The sequence below is a fragment of the Pinus tabuliformis genome, chromosome 6 (genome assembly GCF_031772625.1).
Source record: "Pinus tabuliformis cultivar Carrire ecotype Pingquan chromosome 6, CPIR1, whole genome shotgun sequence".
Classification (NCBI taxonomy): domain Eukaryota; kingdom Viridiplantae; phylum Streptophyta; class Pinopsida; order Pinales; family Pinaceae; genus Pinus; species Pinus tabuliformis.
In genome coordinates this window covers 560,508,881-560,532,322 of record NC_142292.1, presented here as the reverse complement: position 1 = coordinate 560,532,322, position 23,442 = coordinate 560,508,881, and the positions used below count along the sequence as shown (strand labels likewise).

General features: G+C 34.9%; 1 protein-coding gene across 1 annotated transcript in view; it reads left to right on the top strand.

Moving 5' to 3' along the window:
• The first annotated feature begins 11,772 nt into the window (after positions 1-11,772).
• The window catches only part of LOC149259747 (cytochrome P450 85A1-like), a 33,632-nt gene continuing 21,962 nt past the window's right edge, over positions 11,773-23,442 (top strand). Inside the window, exons 1-3 of the mRNA XM_089377029.1 lie at positions 11,773-12,215; positions 17,037-17,358; positions 17,447-17,596. Of these exons, the coding sequence (XP_089233155.1) occupies positions 12,007-12,215; positions 17,037-17,358; positions 17,447-17,596 (681 nt within the window). The 5' untranslated portion in view covers positions 11,773-12,006. The remainder of the gene's footprint in view (positions 12,216-17,036; positions 17,359-17,446; positions 17,597-23,442) is intronic.

The window sequence follows — 23,442 nt, the reverse complement described above, 5'->3', positions numbered from 1 at the left end:
GGTAGCTCAACCAAATCCCATGTTTTGTTTCTCTCTATGGCATTCATCTCTTCATCCATAGCTTCTATCCATTTCCTATCTTTAATAGCTTCTTCAAAATGAATAGGATCATCAACATGACAAAACAAGGCAAATAAGGAATTCATTCCTTCATCATAAATGTCTCTTAGATTTCTAAACTTCTTACCTCTTTCACTTGGTGTGCAAGTGCTTGAAGATGCACTTGAATTTCCTCCTTGTGGTGTGCTTGGAGAAGCACTCTCATTGATCCTCAATGGTGTACCTTGCTGTTCTTGTGTTGGTGCTGCTGTTTGGGGATTCATTTCAGCCACCTCCTCTTCATCTTCATCATGAGACAAACAGTTTTTAACATTCACTGTTTTCTCTATGCTTCCATCCCAAGCTTCCTCTTCAATGAATTGAACATCCCTGCTGACAAAGAACTTCTTGGTAGATGGAATGTACAGCCTGTAGGCTTTGGATTCATCACTGTATCCAATGAAGATGCATTTCTCCCCTTTGCTGTCCAACTTCCTCCTTAGTTTATCTGGAATGTGTGCATAGGCCACACACCCAAAAACTCTCATGTGGGTGACTACTTGCTTTCTCCCACTCCATGCCTCTTCTGGCACCTTGTTCATCACTGCTTTTGTAGGACACCTGTTCAAAATATAAACTGCACAATGTATAGCTTCAGCCCAATACTCATTTGGCAAATGCTTTGCCTTCAACATGCTCCTTGCCATCTCCATGATGGCTCTGTTCTTCCTTTCAGCAACTCCATTTTGTTGTGGGGTGTACCGAGTTGTGAATTGTTTATGTATTCCATTTTCTCTACAAAACTTTAGGAATTCATTTGAGATATACTCACCTCCTCTATCAGTTCTCAAAACTTTTATATGCAGCCCGCTTTGGTTCTCCACAAGTGCTTTGAAATTTTGGAATTTCACAAACACTTCACTTTTGTTTTTAAGGAAATATGCCCAAGTCTTCCTTGTAAAATCATCAATGAATGTTAAGAAATATAGGCTGCCTGCTAATGATGGAGCTTGCATTGGTCCACACAAATCTGAGTGGATAATCTCTAAGGGTGTCTTTGCCCTTATGCTTTTCCCTGATGGAAAACTCTCTCTATGTTGTTTGCCCAATATACAACCTTCACAAAGGCTGTCCGGCTTCTCTATCAATGGTAATCCTCTTACCATTCCTTTTCTGCTCAATAAGTTTAGACCTCCAAAATTTAGATGCCCGAATCTCAAGTGCCATAACCAATTTTCATCCTTTGGCACGCTTTGGAAGGCCTCTTGGGTGACTGCTGCCATTTCCTTCTTGTTCTTCAAGTCTGCCCTGATCCGGAGAGGGAACATCCTGTTCCTTGTCATCTTCACTTCAGCAATGCATCTTTTGCTGGGTGGTATGTCCATGATGGTGCACACATCATTTACAAAGTAAACATTGTAACCCTTTTGGATAAGCTGTCCAACACTCAATAGGTTACATCTCATTCCGGGGACATAGTATACATCTGCTATGGTTTTCTTTTCTCCTTGTTTTGTAAATATTTTTACCTCCCCTTTTCCCATAACAGACACTTTACTATCAGTTCCTAGTGTGACCTCTGATTTCAAATTCTGATTTAAGGCTGAAAAGAGGGCTACATTCCCTGTCATATGGTTGCTGCAACCTGAGTCTAAAAACCATATGTCCTCACTATGAGTTTCAGCCATGTTACAAGCTAACAGGACATTATTTTGACTGCTGTTTTCTCTTGTAACATTTGCATTTTGTCTGTTGTTCATATCATGCTGTTTCTTTCTACAATCACTTGCATAATGTCCATACTTTTTGCAATAATAGCATTGAACATTAGATTTATCATACCTTTGTCCTTGAGCATGATATTGTTCTCTTTGTTGGCTGCTGCCTTGGCCTTGGTTCTGATTTGGATTGCTGCCTCTTCCTTGTGCATTTGATGCGCTGTTCCTTCCACCTCTGTTCTGGCTTCTGCCTCTTCCTCTTCGGTTTCCTCTTCCTTGACCCCTTCCTCTTCCAAAGGACATCTGGGTCTTGAAGGCTTGCTCAAGGGATGAGTTTTCATTCCTACTCAACCTCTGCTCATGAGTTATCAGTGATGCATGTAGCTCATCAACTGAATATTTTGAGAGATCCTTTGTCTCTTCAATGGTGGTGACTATGGCATCGAACCTTGAGGGTAAGACCCTCAATATTTTCTCCACTATTCTTTTATCTTCAATTGTTTCTCCATGAGTTCTTATTTGTGTGATTACACCAATCACATGAGTGAAGAATGAGTCAATGTTATCTGACTCCTTCATGTTCAAGTTTTCAAAATCCTTTCTCAGCATTTGCAATTTTGCTGTCTTCACTCTCTCCATGCCTTGATAGGCTGTCTTGAGAGTTTGCCATGCTTCATGTGATGTTGTAGCTGCTGCTATCCTTGGGAATATACTCTGGTCCACTGCTTGATACAACAAGACAATGGCCTTTGCATCCTTCTTCCTATTGAGCTTCAGCTGATCCTTCTCTCCCTGAGTTAATGCATTGAACTCAGTTTCATCTGCTGGTTCTTCAAAACCATCTTCAACTATTTCCCATAAATCTTGAGAGGCAAATAAAGCTCTCATGGTTATTGACCAGTAATCATAGTTCTTCCCATTAAACTGTGGGAGCTGGGTGTTAAACATATCCATGCTTGTGCTAGCCATTCCTTGACTGTGTATTTTTTTTTAAAACAACTAACTGTCTTCTGCAATAACAAAAGAAATGCTTTTGAAGAATACCTGAATCCTGAGCTGTCTGAGTCTTCTGTCTGCCTGAGAAGTTTTGCTGCAGCAACAACCTTCTCCCTTTAGCTTCTTTAACTTCTTTAAAGAGCCTAAGCCTCGCTCTGATACCACTGTTGGGTATTTTTAAATGGGAGAAAATACCAAAACCAAATAAAAATTCACCACAGAGACAATGCTCTGTTTACTCTGTCCAAGATCTTTTGACAGGGAACCTCTTCAAAAACAAACTAACTCATAAGACAGCGTTACACAGTCACAAAGCATTTCTATTAATTAAAAACAAACATTCTGTTACATATTTCTTCCTCTGTTCAAAGAGGGAATCACAAAAAAAACTCTGCTGCTCTCACAGATTTTCTACTGCTGTAGAAATTACATAAACTTCAGTTTTACAATGGGGAACAAAACAATACATCCCCTGTGGTATTCCAAATTATCGCACTGCTGTGCACCCACCAAAAAAAAACTTTGCTGCCACAGCCACAATACATATTACATAAAAAATCACGCAACTATCGTGCGCAGGCAGCACACATAAAAACTACTGCACGTAGTCTATTTACTACATCATAAAAAATATATATAAAAAAAACATATAATAATATATGCCCATGACTATATTAAACACATGGGACGTATGCCCATTATCTCATTAATGGCCGCCACCAAAACTACGTAAACACATTAAAATCTATTTAATTCCTCCCACGGCGGTCAACGGATAAACTTTCACTCCACGTAAAAATTGATTTGACGCGGGCAGTGCACCTTCGGGAAGTCAACGGCTGTGATTGAGCACCCAGATGATCCGACGTGGTTCGCACACCCTCCTCCGGCAAACCAAACGACTTTTACCGTCCGGGGAAAGTGGTTTTGGGACGTTCGTACATGGGACGCGTGGCGGCAAGTGAATGTGTTCGGAGCCTCCTCCTGCTCGTACAGTCTTTGCCAAGAGTGGTGCGGGGAGACCGGGATGGTTTTCAAAAACCACCGTGCTGCGTAAAATTACAATTTTAACAGTTTGCGATTAGAGAGAAACTCCCCCTTAGATGGTCGTTGCATAGTTTTCAGAGTGCGAAGGAAGTTAATTGCGCGGGAGTGCGGAGAACTGTGCTGATTAGTTTTCAGAGTGCGAAGCAAGTTAATTGTGCAGGAGTGCAGAGAACTGTGTCACTCTACACTGGTGCACAATGGATTTTCTCTGCATCGCCCAACAATGAATGTATTTTATTTGCACGACCGCACAATGGAATTTCTTGGGATCGTAATATAAATTTTCACATGGAGTGTCATGTTTGGGCATGTGACCACCGTTTTTACCCAAGAGTAATCAATATATGTTTGCCACTAACAAAAATCAAAGAGTATTAAATTCATAACTACAAGGAACAAAAAACAAAGAGTATAAAATTCATAACTACCAGGAACAAAAATAAATGCAAACATTTTTATTATAACTCGAAATTGAAAAACAACCATAAAAAAAAAATGTGATTGTTGCATCTTTTGCATAAAACTATCAACAATGGAGGTTATTCATGGAAATTATGATCTCCATACATCTTTTGTATATATATTGTGAGAAATATTATAATGCATTGTTGGAATCCATTATGTACAAATATCTAATGACTTTTTGCATATATATTGTGAGAAATATTATAATGCATTGTTGGAATCCATTATGTACAAATATCTAATGACTTTTTGCAACATGCCATAACAGTAAACCTTGGACAGGCTAGGAATTCGACCCAAGATCTGTCCCCAGTTGGTATGTTGTTCCACCTCTAAACTACACACTCGTGGATTGCTTTTTCAACACTTTTACGTTTTTCAAATTAGTTGTGTAGTTATTCAATGAATTTTAACATAGAGATATATGAATTATAAAATTTCGCAGAACAATCTTGATCATATACAAATTAACATAAAATAACTCATATAGGCCTCTTGATACATAGCGAACAATTAATGTGTGAATCTTGTGCGGAGCTTTCTCCACAGCGAAAGCTCCGCACAAGTCTAATAAATATTTTTAAAGATTTTTGTTTGAAATTTTCAATTAAATTTATTTATACATTCAAATAAATTAAACAACATTACAATATTAGCCAAATTTATAAAAACTGAAAATACCATTATTATTATGCTTTAACTTTTTTACATTACCCTAGCATAATCCTTAAACGTCTAGTGTAAATCTTTACGCAAAGTTAGCAAAGAGGGAGACCACAATAAAATAATTTAACAAAAAAATAATTGTTCAATATGACATAAAGAAGGTAGTTTGCAAGGTTACAATGCGGCAAAGTATAAAATCATAAAATAAATATCACCATTTCTCGAATGAGAGACAATCAATGTGCATAGCTTTGTTTGTGCGGACAAGAAGTGTGCACATATTTTCTTGCGTAGAGATTTCCACACAATCAAAGTTCTATACAATCAAAGCTCCACACTCATGCAAAATCTATATAATTTTTTTTTTATTTTTTTATTTTTTTGCAAAACTTGAACAGAGAAGTTTTGAGGTGTAAAATGGGTCTCCTAAAGAATATTATAAAATAATTGTGGAGATAATAAAATAATTGTAGAAATAATAAAATAATTGGATTACCTTATCAATTTTGAAGCGAAGAAAGGAAAAACTATTTTTCAACTTGTATTTTGAACTTATATCCCCATAGTTTTACTAAAATTTTGAGCGGGAGCACTCGTTGAGTATGGAATTTAATTCCTCATCAAGGAGTATCCATGTTGCATACTTTTCATGGACCCTACTACATGAAAATTGACAAATACATGAAAATATGATTGCAATTACGTTTTTTCATGTATTTCTCGTTTGTCGTGTAGGAGGGTCCATCAAAGTATGCAACATCAATACTCCTTGGATGAAGAATAAAATTTTGCATCCAACAAATTCTCCCACTCGAAATTTGATTAAAACTATGGGGAGATCAGTGTAAAATACAAGTTGAAAAAATAATATTTTATTATTTTATCTTTTTACTATTTTACTCCAAAAATGGTGAATCATCCCCATGGTTGACATCATCATCTTGAATACTACTAATTCTTGTAAACTTGATTTTGGTTGTACATTTTTATTTTAAGGCATATTTTTTACCTCAAAATTTCTCTAATGATTGTTGATTTTAGTTAAAAGATACCTAAAATATACATGCTCCATGTGGTGTATCACTCCTAGTGATATTTATCATATATAAGCATTTAAAAGGTTGTTTTAATGGGCTTTGAATAGTGCAAAAAAATCCCTACGAAACCGTCTAATTAAATATTTTATGGCTAACATTTTGACAAAAACATGGAAAAACTTAGGCGAAAACATCCCAGGTAAATGCATAAATCATTAAGAAAATGAGAAGATTAAAAGTATTGTTTTTGAAAGGAGCTTGAAATTGTAACTATCTTGCAATACAATCAAAGTTTTGCACAAAGAAGCTATTCACTTTGACAACCATGAAAGTGCTTGTGGAATCCATCCTAGAGTGTGTGCGGAGAAAGCTATGTAGAAGAAGTTGTGAGGAGGAAGCGGTGTAGAGGAGGCATGTACGGAGGTGGTTGTGCATAAAAGTTATGCAAACAAGCATGTGCAGAGCCAGAAATGTAGGCCCCACTTAATTAGCGATAAATACAATAACTATACTGCATTAAAACTATTACTCTTGTTTAAAATATTTATTTTGATATATTTTAATATTATTAATATATTTTATTTATAAGTTATAATATAATGTTTTTAAAAAAAATATATTAAAATTAAATTCTATTTTATTTATTTTTTAATATTTTATAAATAAATAATTTAATTATTATTATTATTTGTGAATGTTTTTATTTTCTCATATTCATATATATAATAAACAAATTTAATTGAAATCATGTTGAATTTGCATGTAGTTTTTTTCATACTATTCCTTCAATTGTTTACCATCAATACTTTTTAAATATTTGGTTATTTCCATGTTGGTGTGGGAAAATTTGAATTCTTCGCATCACGTACACTAATTTATGTAATGGGTTTAGTAGAAAAGTTATCCACTCATGTATGAAAACATTTTTTTTTTTGAGTAAATTCTTATGATTCTAAAAAATATAACATTATAATACATATCTACATGAAACTAAAAAATCAATTTTGGTTTCTTTCGATTTTAATCATCAAAATACAATATTTATTTAAATAAAACTAATAAATCAATTTTGGTTTTTTTAGATTTTAACCATTATCATTTAAATATCCCAATCACCTTTTATTCCAAAACTATGATAAATTTTTAAATAAGGAAAAGTTGAAGTATTCTTATTTATTCAATTGTGTAAATATCTTGGAAATTGTATAGATTTATTGAAATGAATACTATAAAATGTGTGGGGAACATTGTGATTGCATAGTTGTGAAGGATTTTGGTCTTTGGTTCAACTTTATAGAATTTTATTAAAAATATATATAAGAAGTTTATTTTTTTTTAATGGGTTAATTATTATTTTTTATAAAAAAATATAAATAAGTAAAGGAATTTATAATTTCAATAAAAAGTTTATTAAAAAATGCACAATGGTTAAGTGATTTCTATTCAATTTAAGTAAGTGAATTAGGGAAAAAAAAATTTAATTTAGATTAAAATGTTGAGCAATTTTTAGGTTATTAAGGAAATTTTAGCATAAAAGTGTTCATAATTTATTTATTTATTTTTTATGTAATCTCCATGTCATAATAGGTAAATCAATCAAAACTATTTAAATTTAAAAAGAATTACATGTAAATATTTTGGAGGGAAAAGAAGAAAACTATTTTTTTAATTGTATTTTTGGCTAATCTCCTAATAGGTTTACTAAAATTTCAAGCGTAGAGGCTAGTTGCATGCAGAATTAAATTCCACATCCAATGAGTACCCATTATGCATACTTTTGAGAAGAACAACATTGAAAAAAGTAGAAGATACATTAAAAAACATGTTCAAAACTATTTTTAATGCACACATATATATATATATCAACGCGAGTCTTCTCAAAAGTATACATGATGGGCACTCATTGGATGTCGAATTTAATTCTACATCCTATGAGTATCTACACTTGAAATTTCAGTGAACCTATTAGGAGATAAGCCAAAAATACAATTAAAAAAATAGTTTTTACTTAAATAAAATAGTTTTCTAATTAAAAAAAGGATAGTTTTCTTCTTTTCCCTCCGAAATTCATAACTCTTATTTTATTATTTTAACTATTACTTTATTATTTTTCCTTAGGAGGTCACCCTTAAGCTAAAATTTCTTCTAATACACCCACATTATCGTCCTCAGTTAACACAAAAAGTATTTTCTTTTTTGCTATATAGTACCTTAGAAAATCCTCCAGTGCTTTTAATATTCACATATAAAGGTCCAGGATGATACTTCATAAATTTTGCAGATTTCCCTTGTTTTCAAGGCTCTTTATTGAGGGCTAATGGATCATTTTCATGGTTGGTTGATTCTATGGTGTAGTAACTCTATTTTCTTCTTTCTTTCTCCTCAAAAACATCTTCAAAAATCCTCATCTTTTTCTAATAGCCTCCTCTTCCCCAATTTGAATTTCCCATGCATGGTTTCTACCAAATGAGTTTCCACCTTCTTTCTAGTTCCAAAAATGTAAAGAACACAATTTGGTAATTTTTTGAAAGTGATGACTTAGATTACCAGATTTGTTTCCTCCACTCTTGATATTATCTTTCAGCACGGAAAACCAAAATTTGAAAATAAGTAAATATTCTATGTAATATAAGATATATATCTTTAGACATGAATTACCTAGATCTCCAAAACTTTCACCTATTATAGTAACATAACTCTTTGGCGCACTCACTTTTTAAGTGTCTTGGTCATATATATATATATATATATATATAGATATCAACACTATTGTATATTTCCTCATAGCATTAGTATAAGAGAAATAAAATATCTATGTAAAATATTTAGCAAGTTTATTAGATTTGAAGGAGTAAAATTGGGATATAACAAATTCAAATCTATCGTGTATCGAATGATATCAAAATTTGAGAAAATTTTGACACTTTTAGATATTTTCTCTATCGTGATGTATACAAATTAAAAACTTTTAAAAATATATTATTTCTATACACTTCTTTATATATTTAACATTAACATATGACCTATTAAAAAACTTAATATCTATTACATTTTTAAAAAATAAAAATAATAATAATAATAAAATTTAAAAAATCAATTTTTTTTAATATAATAATAATAATAAAATTTAAAAAATCAATTTTTTTTAATATAATATAAATTCAAAATTAGAATAAGTATTAACAATAGTATTTATTATAATCTCATACAAAAATAAAATGATGTTAAAAAAATAAGCATTCATTCAAAGGTGTGTTGGTTCTTACCAAACTTCAATGGATTTTTTTATAAATAACCAAATTAAAGTTTAACTCATTCTTTTTATAAATAAATGAGTAAAGGTATAAATAAAGAAATTAAAGGGTAACTCATTCACTTTATAAATGAAATGGTGAAAGTAAAATTTAGGAATAAATGAAATGGTAAAAGTAAAATTTTAGGAAAAATAAATAAATGGTAAAAGTCAAAACTTTAGGAAAAATGCATAAAGGAGATGGAGTTTGAATTATTTTTGTTGAGATGTGATTGAAGCAATGAATTTAAACTAAGTGGTTTCATTTATCTTAAATTTGTTTAAGATTAAGTTCCTTGTATGGAGCGATTTTGTGGTTTTATTTATTTTAATTTATTTTACATCAAATTATTTGTATTGAGTGATGAGGAATAGAAGACGATGTTACTACTTTTCTATAGAGAGGGGATAACATGTCATCCTTCTATACCATAAGTTAAACTGAAAGGTGGTATTAATTGGTAGCATGAGAATTTATAACATCAAATGGGTTTTTATTGCTAAAAGGAGAGGCAATGTGAATGATATGATTTATGCATGAATCTTATCACTCATGCTTGCAATTAAACTCTTTTTCATCATGGTGTTCATATTTTTAGGTACAACAAAATGTCATTTCATTATCTTGGTTGTTAGTTTAGGTTTAGAGGTAGTCATCCTAGCAATGACTTTCTATTCTAGTTATTTTTTCTTACCAACTATTTTTATGTCTCTCAATTGTACATGGAATTTACTTATCAATTTCTCTTCTTTTCCTTGAATTTTTTCATTATAGTCTCTATTTCTAGTTTACCCCCATTCTCCTATGCTTCTCTTACATTCCCTATTTTATTCGCTCTATTGCTCTATATGGTTTTGCGGTCTCATTGCACTTTATTGAAATGATATACATGTTTCAATAGAGAGGTTTCTATCAATAGAGAGGGGGTGGTTGTGGCTCATCAGGTGTTTCTTGGGCACACATGCAGGCAATGACCTCAACCCCCAACTACATAGGGAATATTCCTAAGTGTTCGAGAGTAGCTAGGTGAGTTGGAATCAATTTGATTGGTGAGTGCAATTTCTCATCTAACTTGGAGGTTGTGGATATTGTGTTTGCATGGGTGTCAAATGTAGTGCACATTCATGGTGAACAAAATCAATACATGTACATATCAATCTCTACTAGCATGTGAAGGCTCTCCTTGCCCACATCATTCTTGACGAGAATGATGCCAAAGATGAAATTTTCTTGGTTTTGGGTAACGTAGTATTGGAATTGAAAGAAATGAATGATAGGCTGCAAAATATTTACAAGGTGATGTCTACAAGCCCAGGACTGCATGACCCCAACCTTGAAGCTCCACTTCCCATTGAAGTTGATGCCTTTAATTCCACCTAATTTTCTTATTATTTGTTATTTGTCATCTATTTTGGTCTTCAACAACAAGTCTAATAAGACTAGTAGGATTAATGTAGATAGTTTCCATAAACATTTATAATTTATTTTGTATTATAGTTCTCATGAAGATCATAAATATATACAATCTATTTTATATAACAATCTTAAGCTTATAAAAATTCTTTCTATGTAAATCAATAAACTTTTATCATATCACTAATTTGGTTTCTTATTATTCCTGATAAAATTTGTTAACAAAAATTCATCATTTAAATATATTTTGATATTCAATATTATAAAAAACTTAAACAGCTTCATCAGTTTGACGGTTTTTAAAAAGTCATCATGCATTGTATATTCAACAGAGCAATGCAAAAAAATTGTGATTGAAATATTAAATCAAAATTTAAAATTATCATTATTTTGATGATATTATTTTAAAATTATATGAATAATAGACTAATATTATTTAGTGATAAAAATCTTTCTAAATTATTCATCAAATTAAATTTTTTTAAATGAAACGATTACAGAAAAAAAATGTTTTTTATTTTTTTAAATTTAAATCTAATTTATAACTCATCAACTTTTAGCAAAGTGAATCACATTATATATTTATTTAAATTTCTAATCAAACTTTTAACCTACTCACTGAGACTGAGCTTAGCTGCAGCCACGTTAGTTGCAAAGGTCACCTTTCAGCAATATGCTCCAGTGGGAGTTTGAAGTTGAGCCAATGTGCCAATTACGGAAGTTTGTATATCACTTGTTTGACAAACTCTTTGAGGGTCATGTTGCAAAATACAGTTGCCAATTTGAATAACCCTGAATAGGGTATTGGTCTTAATAGAATTCTAGCAAGGTGTCTGACAAAATGTCTACGTCGGGAAATCTGCAGATTTTCATGAAATTATTTATGTTTTATATCGGAAAATCTGCAGATATTCGTGAAACTACCTATATTATATTTGTCTACATCGGAAAATCTGCAGATATTCATAAAATTACGGGTATTGACTTTAGGTACAGTAATGAAGAAGCTTTACAAGATATGAATAGGGTTTTACGAGCGCCCCAACACAAATAATTTTTTTTTGAAAGGTAACAACTCTGCAACGGGAGAAATCAACTCGTGAGTAGAAGCTTTATAACCGCGCCAACACAATTAAAATATTTGAAAGGATAACATCTCATCAATTAAATGCAATACCAGCAATCAACTTTCAAATAAAAAAATACGAGCAATCAACTTGCAAATAAAAAATAAAGATCAGGAGCGAATGGCTTGGCAGTCCAATCTAAACCTCCTGCTCTCTTTTTTAATTCAGCGAAAGTCTGTAAGCGAATTCCCATTCTGCACATGCAATGGAGAATGGAATGATGGTATGGATAGTTTTAGCAGGGGTAGTGGCAATGGCAGTGTGGTATCTTTTGGTACAACACCAACAGCCTAAGCAGAGCCACAATGTGCCTGGGGAGACACTGCCACCGGGGGCTGTGGGATGGCCCTTTCTCGGAGAGATCATCTCTTTCTATTTCCGAACACCGGATTTTGTGAAGGAGCGGCGGGGAAGGTATGCGTCGTTCCAATAACAAATCTCATTGAATCTCTTTTTATTGAATCTCTTTTTATTTTTAAGCAAGCAGGTTAACAGAATTTTTTAAACCTTACACAGAACAAAGTTATAGATGCCATAATCCGGCTGCAATAAAGTTTTTCCACATTATGGAATACCTTTGAAATGATAATTTTTGATAGAGAATATTTATAAAAATTGAATGATCAAGAATAGAGTAAATTTGGAAATGGAAATGTTGAAGTTTTCTGCTACACCAAATTCTATAGAGATTAATAAATTTCTCACTTATTATCATTATTTTTTGAGTCGTCCCAGGATGAATTCTATAGAGATTAATAAATTTCTCACTTATTATCATTATTTTTTGAGTCGTCCCAGGATGAATTCCAGAATGACTACTTGGTAAGTCTGAAAATTCAACCAAAAAATATCTTCTGACTTGCTATCTTACTCAGATAAAATAAATATACTTATATCCAGTTAAACTAAACTATCCGAAGCTTGGATCACGACTGGAAACTAAGAAATAACTAGCACACAAACGAAGTTTCGAGACTGTAGATCGAAGGTTTCCCTGGTTGCAATGGCAGACGGAGGCGCTGTGATGTTGGGCGGATCGCATATCAGAAATGCGTTGCCAAATCTTGAGCGAAGACTGGAAGCGCGCCATCTGGACGGAAAAATCACGGCTCAGGAATTCTTAGGCCTAGCAGAGGCCGAAGCTTCCTCAGTTCTTTTCGACCTTGACCTGCCGGAGAATCCCAGGGCCCTCGTGTTGGAGAGATCTCAGTTCTTTTCGACCTTGACCTGCCGGAGAATCCCAGGGCCCTCGTGTTGGAGAGATCGCAGTTGACGGACATTGGCTCCCTGCAATTTGACAGAGAAACCGTCTTTCGCAAGCCCCACGTTTATCTGTTCACTGTTGCAAACGAGATCCAAGGAGTACCGAATCAAGGAAAAACCAAGGATAACGCAGCGCATAAACCAACTGCAAAAGGGGCCAGGACGAACCACTCCCAGAAACGCATAGAGAAGCTGGTGGCGCGGAGCAACGACAAGGGGGAAAGAAGGAAGGGGACCCTGGACGCGGCAGGGTTTGGATCTGCAGGCATTCACATCGGATCTGCTGCCGAAGACAATAAAGGGGGCTGCATGGTGCAGATCTGCTCTCGCCCACAATGGACAGGCACAAACATTGCAGATCCGGCCCGGATCTAATCGATCTGGCCAATAAGCGAAAGAGAAGCCAAGATCCAAAGGCCCTGGATCTTTGGGTAGGGAATGTTGCGGGAACAGGGATGCTTTAAGCTTCCATAACATATAACAATAAGCATCGAGGGATAGCTGTGATGAGATCTGCCCTGGCACTCAACACAAACCTCCCTACCGCGACAGAACCCAATCGAATACAAATCTTTGTCAGAACTCCCACGGGAAATACAACCTTGATTTGGACGCATGACACAGATAGGGTAATAGATCTGAAAAATAACATAGCCAACCAGATCGGCTATCCAGCGTGCGAGGAAAACTTAGTAATAGGGGGCAGATTGCTACAGGATCACAGAACCTTGAAGGAATACAACATCAAGCCAGGGTCTTCTATCATGCTCAATCTGAGACTGCGAGGGGGTGCAGCAACCAGCAAAGCGACAGAAGGAGGCAGTGGATCCAAAGCGAATTACAACTCAGCTCAGCACCAGCAATACAGAAGCGAAGCAACATCCTACAAGCATATTTTACAAAGTGGGAAAGCTCCTCCGACAGTCACAAAGCAGGCCAGAACTGAACCAAGTCCATACGTAGTGGAGCAACTACAACAAATACCAGAACTAACAATCGATAGAACAGAAGCAGAGAATGTATGTAACAGCTATGAAAAGCAAGCCATCATTTGTCGATTTAATGGGTTCTGGCCCAAACCATTGGATCTGTTTCATTGGATATTCACAAATTGGTCTTTGGACTGTGAGATCCACCTCTGTTCAAAAGGATTTTTCATAGTAAAATTTCAGTCGCCAGAAATCAAAGAGTTTGTGCTTCAGCAAGGACCGTGGTTTTGGGGAATTTGAGTCTCTTTACTACTCCATGGTTCCCGGAGTTTGACGCAAACACTTATGTTGTATCTCAGATGCCTGTATGGGTACGCCTTCATAATCTTCCCATCCATTTCTGGGACCAAAAGGTACTTGCATGTATAGGCAACTCCATAAGTAGATTTATCAAAATGGATATACAAAGAATTGAAGAAAGAATATTTACTTTCGCAGGCATATGTGCAGAAGTAGACCTAAATAAAGGATTACCGGGAAACATTAAACTGAAATACAAAGACAGCAGCTGGTTGCAGTCATTAGATTATGAAAATACAACTTTCAGGTGCAGAATATGTTGGCAAACTGGACATTTGCAAAATGCGTGTCCAAAATACAAAAAAAACAGCCGCAGAAAGAAGAAAACAGGAAACCATAAAAAAAGATGGAAATTCTCTTATACAGAATCAGATGAGGAGGAAGATAAGGAGAAGGAAGAACCAGTCCAGGATGAAAGCAACCAAACAGAAACTCAGAGGACAGCCCAATAAGAACCTATGGAAACACAATCGGAAAAGAACAAAAATTCAATGGAAATCGGTGGAACCAAAAGGCAGCACTCTCGAGAAGCCTCTGACAAGGAAAATCCTCGACCCAGCGAAGAAAATCCTCTTCAACTTGTTCCCATAATCCCATCCCAAGGAGAATGGCAAAAAGTTGAGAAGAAAAAGGGGAGAAAGTCATAATCTCTCATTTCTCCTTCTTGTTTTCCCTGTGGTTTTTTCCTCATTTTTTATTTTTCTAAGCATTACAACTGGACGGGCATTGGCCCAAGCTTTCCCCATAGGAGGAGGCCGTGTATCTGTTCAGTAGTTTTCCCTACATGACAAGCTAGACGAGACTTAGTCTCCTCTTCCAGCGAGCTCTATGATTCCAAATTATAGAGCAATTTGAATGCTATGGCATATACTTGTAACTTTTTATCCTGGTAATAAAAAGTTCGTTTTTTTCTTTGAAAAAAAAAACTATCCGAAGCTTAAATAATTGTAGGCTATCTATATAAATATAAATGTAATCTGAGGGGCTGGAGGAGAATCTTCTAGCAAAAAAAAACTTCTACCTAGTGTGGGCAACCAACAATTTCCCAGAAATCTTTGCTCTCAAGCTCCATACTTCAAATTTCTTCCCTTCATAATATATAACCCAAATCCACTGAATAAATGGGAAACCTAGGAACAAATTTTGCACGGGCTAACACATTTCTCTTAAGTTACTTTTGATCATATTTACATGTCAAGAAATGCGGATGCAAACACCCTCTGGAAATGGACCAAGGCATCTGGCAATTACAGAATACAAAGAAGCTCAATGCTCATAAAAAAATTTATTACCCTTGAAAATAATTAAACTATATAATTTCTTCATTTGCACTTTGAACCAACAAGTTTATGTGATATCAGGAGTCTTTTTCCATGCTGCGTATGCTATGTATATATAACGCTGCACATGTATGTGCCTTACCAGTTATATCAGAGTTTTTTGACGGAGCACACAGCTCATTTCACATGGACAACACTAAAATTAGGCTGAACCTAGAACAATATAGTGCTGATGTTCTATACTCCTGAGTTTTATCAGAATTCGATAGGGAAAATTTGCAATCTTAGAGTTGGATAAGGAAATTTTGTAATTTTGAGATTCCCTTTTACGTTAGAAACAGCCACAAGCATGCTTAAAGCATCAATACATGTAATTTTATTTACTCTAATAAAACTAATGAGCACAGATTTGGGATTAATATGAACGTTGAAGTTGCAAAGTTCTAAGGTTGCTTATATCAAGTCACACAAGTCTTTGTTTTATTACATATATGAAGGCGATTAAATGTGTTTTCTTTGTTTGTTCAGTTTATGTATTATGGAAAATTTCCAGCTCTAGGATGTAACTTGATTTTGCCATACTGATCCCTGATGTATATAATTTTATAGGTCAAATTACTTTTAGTACATTCCAGTCTCTCTGGTAAAAAGACAATTCATATCATTGATATATAGTTTCGTTGATCAATTTATTTTTGGCAGATTTAGAAGAAATACCAATCTCCTGGTAAAACAAAACCAATCTCTTGGTAAAACAAAAAAAACAATTCATAGCTCTAGCAACATGGAATTTGGAAACTCAAACAGATAAAATTATTTTTAGCAAATGCCAGTCTCTCTGGTAAAAAAAACAATTCATATATACGTATATATAACTTCTAGCAGATTTAGAAAAAATACCAATCAATGGGGTTAAAAAAATAAAAAAATTCATAGCTATAGCAACATGGATATGTTGATTTCATCTTTTTTCTGATAGAGTCATAGATATAGGATAATGTGTTTCAAGGTTTACACCTAAGTAGATTCAATATTAATACAGTCTTTTACTAAAATTTGGATTTTCATCTATATTCGTTGTACATGTTTTTTTATGATAAAGGATGATATTGAACATGCTAGCATAGTCATAAATAAATTAAATAAGTGGGTAATAAAGAGAGATAGTCATCAAAATAATTGTATTATACGTAATCGTTAGAATTTGTAATGACAGACAAAAGTAGAGGTGAGATACACTGTTTGGAAACTATTCATTTCATCCATTAAATGACCCTTACTAGTAAAAATATTCTCATATTATTAAATCCAAACCCTACTCTCTAATAGACCACAGACTTAAATAGATGGTAAATTTCTGTTCATTATTTACATGTTGCTGTTAATTACTTTGATGTGTGCAGGTATGGGAATTTGTTTAGAACGTTCCTGATAGGATATCCAACGGTAATCTCAACAGATCCTGAGGTTAATAAGTTTATTCTGAATAATGATGGCCGGCTGTTCGTTCCTGCATATCCGTCGTATTGGTCACAGATAATCGGAGAGTGCAATATCTTTGCTGCTCGTGGAGACTTACACAAGAGAATGCGAGGAGCCTTCTTGCATTTCATCAGTATTTCGGTAGTCAAGGATCGGCTTCTTTCAGAAATACAAAATATCATAACTTTGTCTCTCGCAGGGTGGGAAGGGAGAAATGTGAATGTATTGCATGAAGCGGAAGAGGTGAGCGTGCTCTTTATATCTGATCCTTCATTCGGCCATTATCGGACTTTCGGTGTTAATTGCCTTTGCTCGTTGTGAATGGACGCAGATGATATTTTCGCTCATGGCCAATCACATGTTAAGTCTTTCAGCGGGCACAGCACTGGAGAGTATGAAACGCGATTTTTTGGTTATGATGAAAGGACTTCGCAGCCTTCCGTTGAGAGTCCCTGGCACAACTTTTTACAAAAGCTTGCAGGTACTATTAAACATTCGGACTGTCATTCATATCACATCAATTCTTTCACTTCCTTAGGTTTAGGTTTGTTCAAGAAAATTATTTCTGACTACGAATATTTTCACAAATTATAAGTAATCTTGGATGTTTTGGCTGGAAGTCATTATTTGAGAAACATGCTTCGAAATTTTGAAGTGTTCACCTTACATTTGCTATATTTTTTTTATTTTTTTTTCACAAGAAAATTTTATCAAAATCATTTCTCTTAAGTTTTTTACAAGAATTTTTCATCAAAATCATCTCACATTTCTTAAATTTTTTTAAAGGTTTTGGATGAAATTTTCATCAAAATCAATCTTTTCATTTTTTTACAAGAAAATTTCATCAAAATAATTTTTCTTAGTTTTTTTACAGGATGTTTCATATAACAACATTTACCAATGTGGTCGATATAAGTCCATAAACTAACATAAAACATATATACAACCATATTTTCCAATATAGTTAATATAAGCTTATAAGCTTATATTAACCACATTAATAATTATTATAAGTATTTTTTTTAACATCAACTATTTATAATTATTAATAACTATATAAGTAATAACAACTATATATATATATATATATATATATATATATATATTATAATTATTATATTAATATTATAATAATAATATAAACTCTTACCTTATATTATTATAATAAATATAATAGTTATTATTATAATAATAAAATATGCTTGTTCTTATAATAATAATAATAATAATAACAACAACAACAATTATATTGAGTTATTATTATAACAATAATATTATATAATAATAATAATCATGATTCAATAATAATTAGAATTGTGATAAGGGAATTATTATCTGTAATTTTTAAAGACGAATTATTTATGATTATTGATAACTATATAAATTAAACAAAATCTTTCGGTAGAAATCACATGAGAGAATTTTTTGGCCATCGCATTTCGAACCAACAAGTGTGGTTCATCATCAAGACTAGGTGAAGAAGCAAACCATGGTAAAGGCTTAAATAGAGAGCAATGTAGAGAAATAATTTCAAGGAATGGCTATATTTGAGAGTCTCTACATTGTTTTAGAAAAGTCAAATCTATCTTCAACATGGAACCCTTACCCGAGACAGTTCAAAGTGATGAACTTTAATTGCAGTGGCCCTTCCGTATATGGTAGTAATTTCTGTATTCAAGCTTCTGTGATCCATAATGAGTTAAACAAAGTCTTTCGATAGAAATCACATGAGAGAATTTTTTGGCCGATGCGTTTCGGACGAACGGGTCGACGAAAAACTCCCTAATGTGATTTCTACTGAAAGACTTTGTTTAATTAATTATGGATCATAGAAGCTTGAATACAGAAACTATATAAATAATAACGACGATATTGTTATATATTTATAATTATTATATTAATATTGTTATAATAATATAAACTCATAATAATATTAGTAATATTAATTAATAATAATAATAATGGTTATTAATATATTATAATTCTTAGTTTTTATTAATTCAACCATGTTTATTTTAGTACTTTTAATATTTATCTTAGGGTTTGTATACATTGGGTTTATAGTATTGATCCCTTTTGTTTAATATTATTTCCTCGGATTCATAATCCATTGGGATTTTAGTATTAGTCCCTTGGGTAATAATATATAATATTATAATAATAATAATATAATAGGGATTATGAACCCAAGGGAATAATATTAAACAAAAAAGATTAATATTATAAACCTAAGGAATTACTGAACCCAAGGGATAAATATTAAAAACATAAGGGATCCAGAAGCGGAAGGGATTGATATTACAAACACAAGAGATTAATAAAGTTGACCATGATTGATATTATAAACCCAAGTTAATAATAAACCCAAAGGATTTATACTGAAACCCCAAGGGATTATGAACCCAAAAAAATAATATTAAACTCAAGGGACTAATATTATAAACCCAACCTTGGTAAACCCTAATATAAATATTAGAGAGACTAAAATAAACATGGTTTAGTTACATGGTGAGACAATTCTTGTCACAGTGTGACATTCAACCATGGCTAACCATGGTTGGCTATGATTGTCAATGGTTGACCATGATTGATATTATAAACTTAAGGGGAATAATAAACCCAAGCGATTGATATTATAAACCCAAAGGAATAATAAACCCAAGGGATTAATACTAAAACTCAGAGGGATTATGAACCCTAGGGAATAATATTAAACCCAAGGAACTAATATTATAAACCCAACGTATATAAACCCTAAGATAAATATTATAAACACTAAAATAAACATGATTGACCATCATTTCTTTTCATATTGAGACAATCATTATCATAATTCCATGTTGGACCATGGTTGACTTCATAATAAACCATGGTTAACTACGGAATAATAAACCCAAGCGATTGATATTATAAACCCAAAGGAACAATAAACCCAAGGGATTAATACTAAAACCCCAAGGGATTGTGAACCTAAGGGAATAACCTTAAACTCAAGGGGCTAATACAGTTTGAGTGGCCTAATGGTTAAGAGCATGTGTTTCCTCCTAAGAGGTCACAGGTTCAAAACCAGAGTCGGGTAGAGTATGTATGCCTTCGTCGACTTAACAGTCAAATCGTTGTGCGGAGATGGGTCCCTTGTCCCACAAACAAGGGGGTTTCATACACAAATTTGGTGTCTGGCTTGGCCGTGACCTTAAAAATGGATAACAATAATAATAATAATAATTAAAAAACCAAGGTATATAAACCCTAAGTGGAGAATTTGTTTCATAATATGAGATCGGACCATGGTTGACCACAATTCACCATGGTTGGTTATGGTTGACCATGATTGATATTATAAACCAAGTTATTAATAAACAAAATATTGATATTATAAACTCAATGGAAACATAAACCCAAGGGAATAATATTAAATCCAAGAGACCAATATTAGAAACCCAACATTAATAGACCCAAATATAAATATTACAAACACTAAAAAATATTCATCAAAATCATTTTTCTTGATTTTTATAAGAAGTTTCATAAAAATCTATTCTCTTACTCCTTTTTTATTTAATTCATTTATTTAATTATTTTTTTAATATAATTATTTAATTATTTTCTTTGATTTATTTTTTATTATTTTCACTAATTTGTTAAGGAAAATTTATTTTTTTACTCAATTACTTTTTATCCACTTTCATTATTAATTATTTTAATGTCATTATCTATCCGATGAATACTATCATTTTTTTTATTTTTTAGTACATCCATTATCTATAATATCATTCTTAAATACACAATTTTTTTTTTTTGTAAGCTAAGGTATGATTCCATTAATAGAAAAATAGAGAAACTATGTACATATAAATTCCGTCACCTGCCCCGAAGGGAAACCAGGTGAGCTTCAAAAATAAGTCATGTCCCATGTCCAGGTGAGTATATGGTCAGATTGTCTAAACAGGAAAGAGAATACTACTGTTCAACCTTAACATACTAATCAAAACTGCGAAACTACGAAGACAGAACTGAAATGAAAAGCTTTCTATGATAACGAAACTACCAAAAAGAGTGATATGTAAAAAACCGTCAGACGCTACTGTTTCAGGTCATCTGGCTGAAGATCAGGTTCCGCCTTAACAATGCCACCATCTCGGATGAGCTGAGTTAACTTATCGATCTTCCTGTCCTACATCAGGAGAGTAATTTGGAGGTTCTTCAGTTCTTTTTTCAGATTTTCTTGGGCGATGTCCACCATCTCCGCTGCTACCTGTTCCATAGACTTGGCAAGCAAACGCTTCAGTCCCCAATAAATGTGCAGAGATTGTTTATATAGGGACATCCGCCCTCTGGTGTGGCCAGGGTCAGGGATATAATGCTCCCAATCCGCCATTTCCAGATCTGATTGCTCTTGCAGGGCCTCCTCCTCTAGATGGTCTACAAACCGCCGAACTTTTGGATGAGTTTCATGCATATAGGCGCTCTCGGCTTCCGCCAATTTGCGTCGCATATCCCTCTTTCCTCGCCCCCTTCCAGGAACCCCAGCACTGCCACCTTCCTCGCGAGCTCGGACATGACCATGACCATGGCCACCTCCGCAGCCCCTCCGGCCTCTCCCGCGACCGCGACCTCCGCGAACCGCCTCTTCGTCTTCATCCGCAGGACTACTATCATCCTCCTCAGCATCGTCATCTCCACCTACAGAGCTAGAATGCCGCATCCATTTGCCTACCTTGCCTCCCGAGGTCGGCCGTCGCGCCACTGCTCCAGAATTCTCCCCGGCCTGGTCATCCGAATCCTCAGAAAGGTCTACAGGTATATAACGCAAGGCTTCGTCCGCGGCATGTTTCCCCTGCTCCCCCAGGGGCGTCCCCTGACTGCGCGTTCGTCTACCCTCAGAGCGAACTGCAGCCATACTTGCAGACAAACCAATACTGAAATCCCTCACGAAATAGAGCAGAGACTTAGAGAAACCAAGTGTTATATAAGCATGGCAGAGGAAACCGGTTGCATGGAGGCTGATACCTGTCCACCACCCTCCGTCGTCATTAGAAGGAAGGTCATTATTACACGTCGCGGAATGAGGGGTTTGATGTGATGAGCATTGTGTCCTCCCGATGCCACCGCTTACCCACAACAATACCCACTCTGCCGTCGGCCTTGGGATGGGCAATTCAGCGCATGTCTTCATTAAATCATTCTGCCAAATGGGAAGGTTTGCAAATTCGTACCTGATCCCACCGCAGCGATCTTTATGATGCCGTTCCTTTCGTCCCCAGATCATTATGTGAAGGGTGCTAAAAGGTCCTGTCGCACCCCATGGCCTCATCATTATCCTGGCGAGTGATGGCTACCAGCTCAGCCCAGCGTGGATCCTCAGAGAAGAAACATTGTCTTCATGAACCGAATTTGGCTCAGGATTACCCATTCAAAATATCCCAGGGTTCCCTGGATTTGGAAGCTCATCATTATCCTGGCGAGTGATGGCTGCCAGCTCAGCCCAGCGTGGATCCTCATAGATCGAGCTCCAACTACCATCCAACACCCGAGCTGAATCAGCAGTGGCCCAATTGGCTAGATAATCTGCCGCGCGATTGCCACGACGTAAGACATGGGTAAGTGTTATATAATCTATCTTCCTCACCTGTTCCTCAATATCCTGGATAATAGCAGCCACCCGCCAGCTCTTGGCGACGTGATCCCATGGTTTTCCCCGCTGCAGTTTCCGCAGCATATCAATGACGATTTGGGAATCACCTTCTACAACCAGATTGTGATATCCGTTCCTCACCGCAATGCGAAGGCCATGGTAAACCCCCCAGAGCTCCGCCTCGTTATTGGACATCTCCCCTCCCCATTCCGCATATGCCCAACGCGACCTCCCTCAGCTATCGCGGAAAATCCCACCCCAGCCTGCCTCCCCAGGATTACCCTTGGAGGCACCGTCGAAGGACAGCTTAATTTGCTGCTCATCTGGGAGGCGAAAGAAGTTGGGGCTCTGCAAACGCTGTCGACAAATCCGATCAGTGTTTGGGTATAACATCGTAGAATCAATGCCCAATTTGAGTAATATTCGCTGCTCGTCCACATTTAATTTCCAATCCTCCTCTTCCCAAGATTCAGAGAGGACAGTTTCCTTCAGCGACCGACATATCACCTCCCATATACCTGCCTCGCAGCAGCTGCGTCCCTGGAAAATTCGCCGATTACGTTCCTTCCACACCTCCCAAATAACAAAACCCAACGATAAACTCCATAACCTCCGGACAAGTTTACTGTGAAAATGTCCCACTCCCCATTGCAGAATGGTACCCTTAAGACTGTTAGGGTCCCTATTCAAAT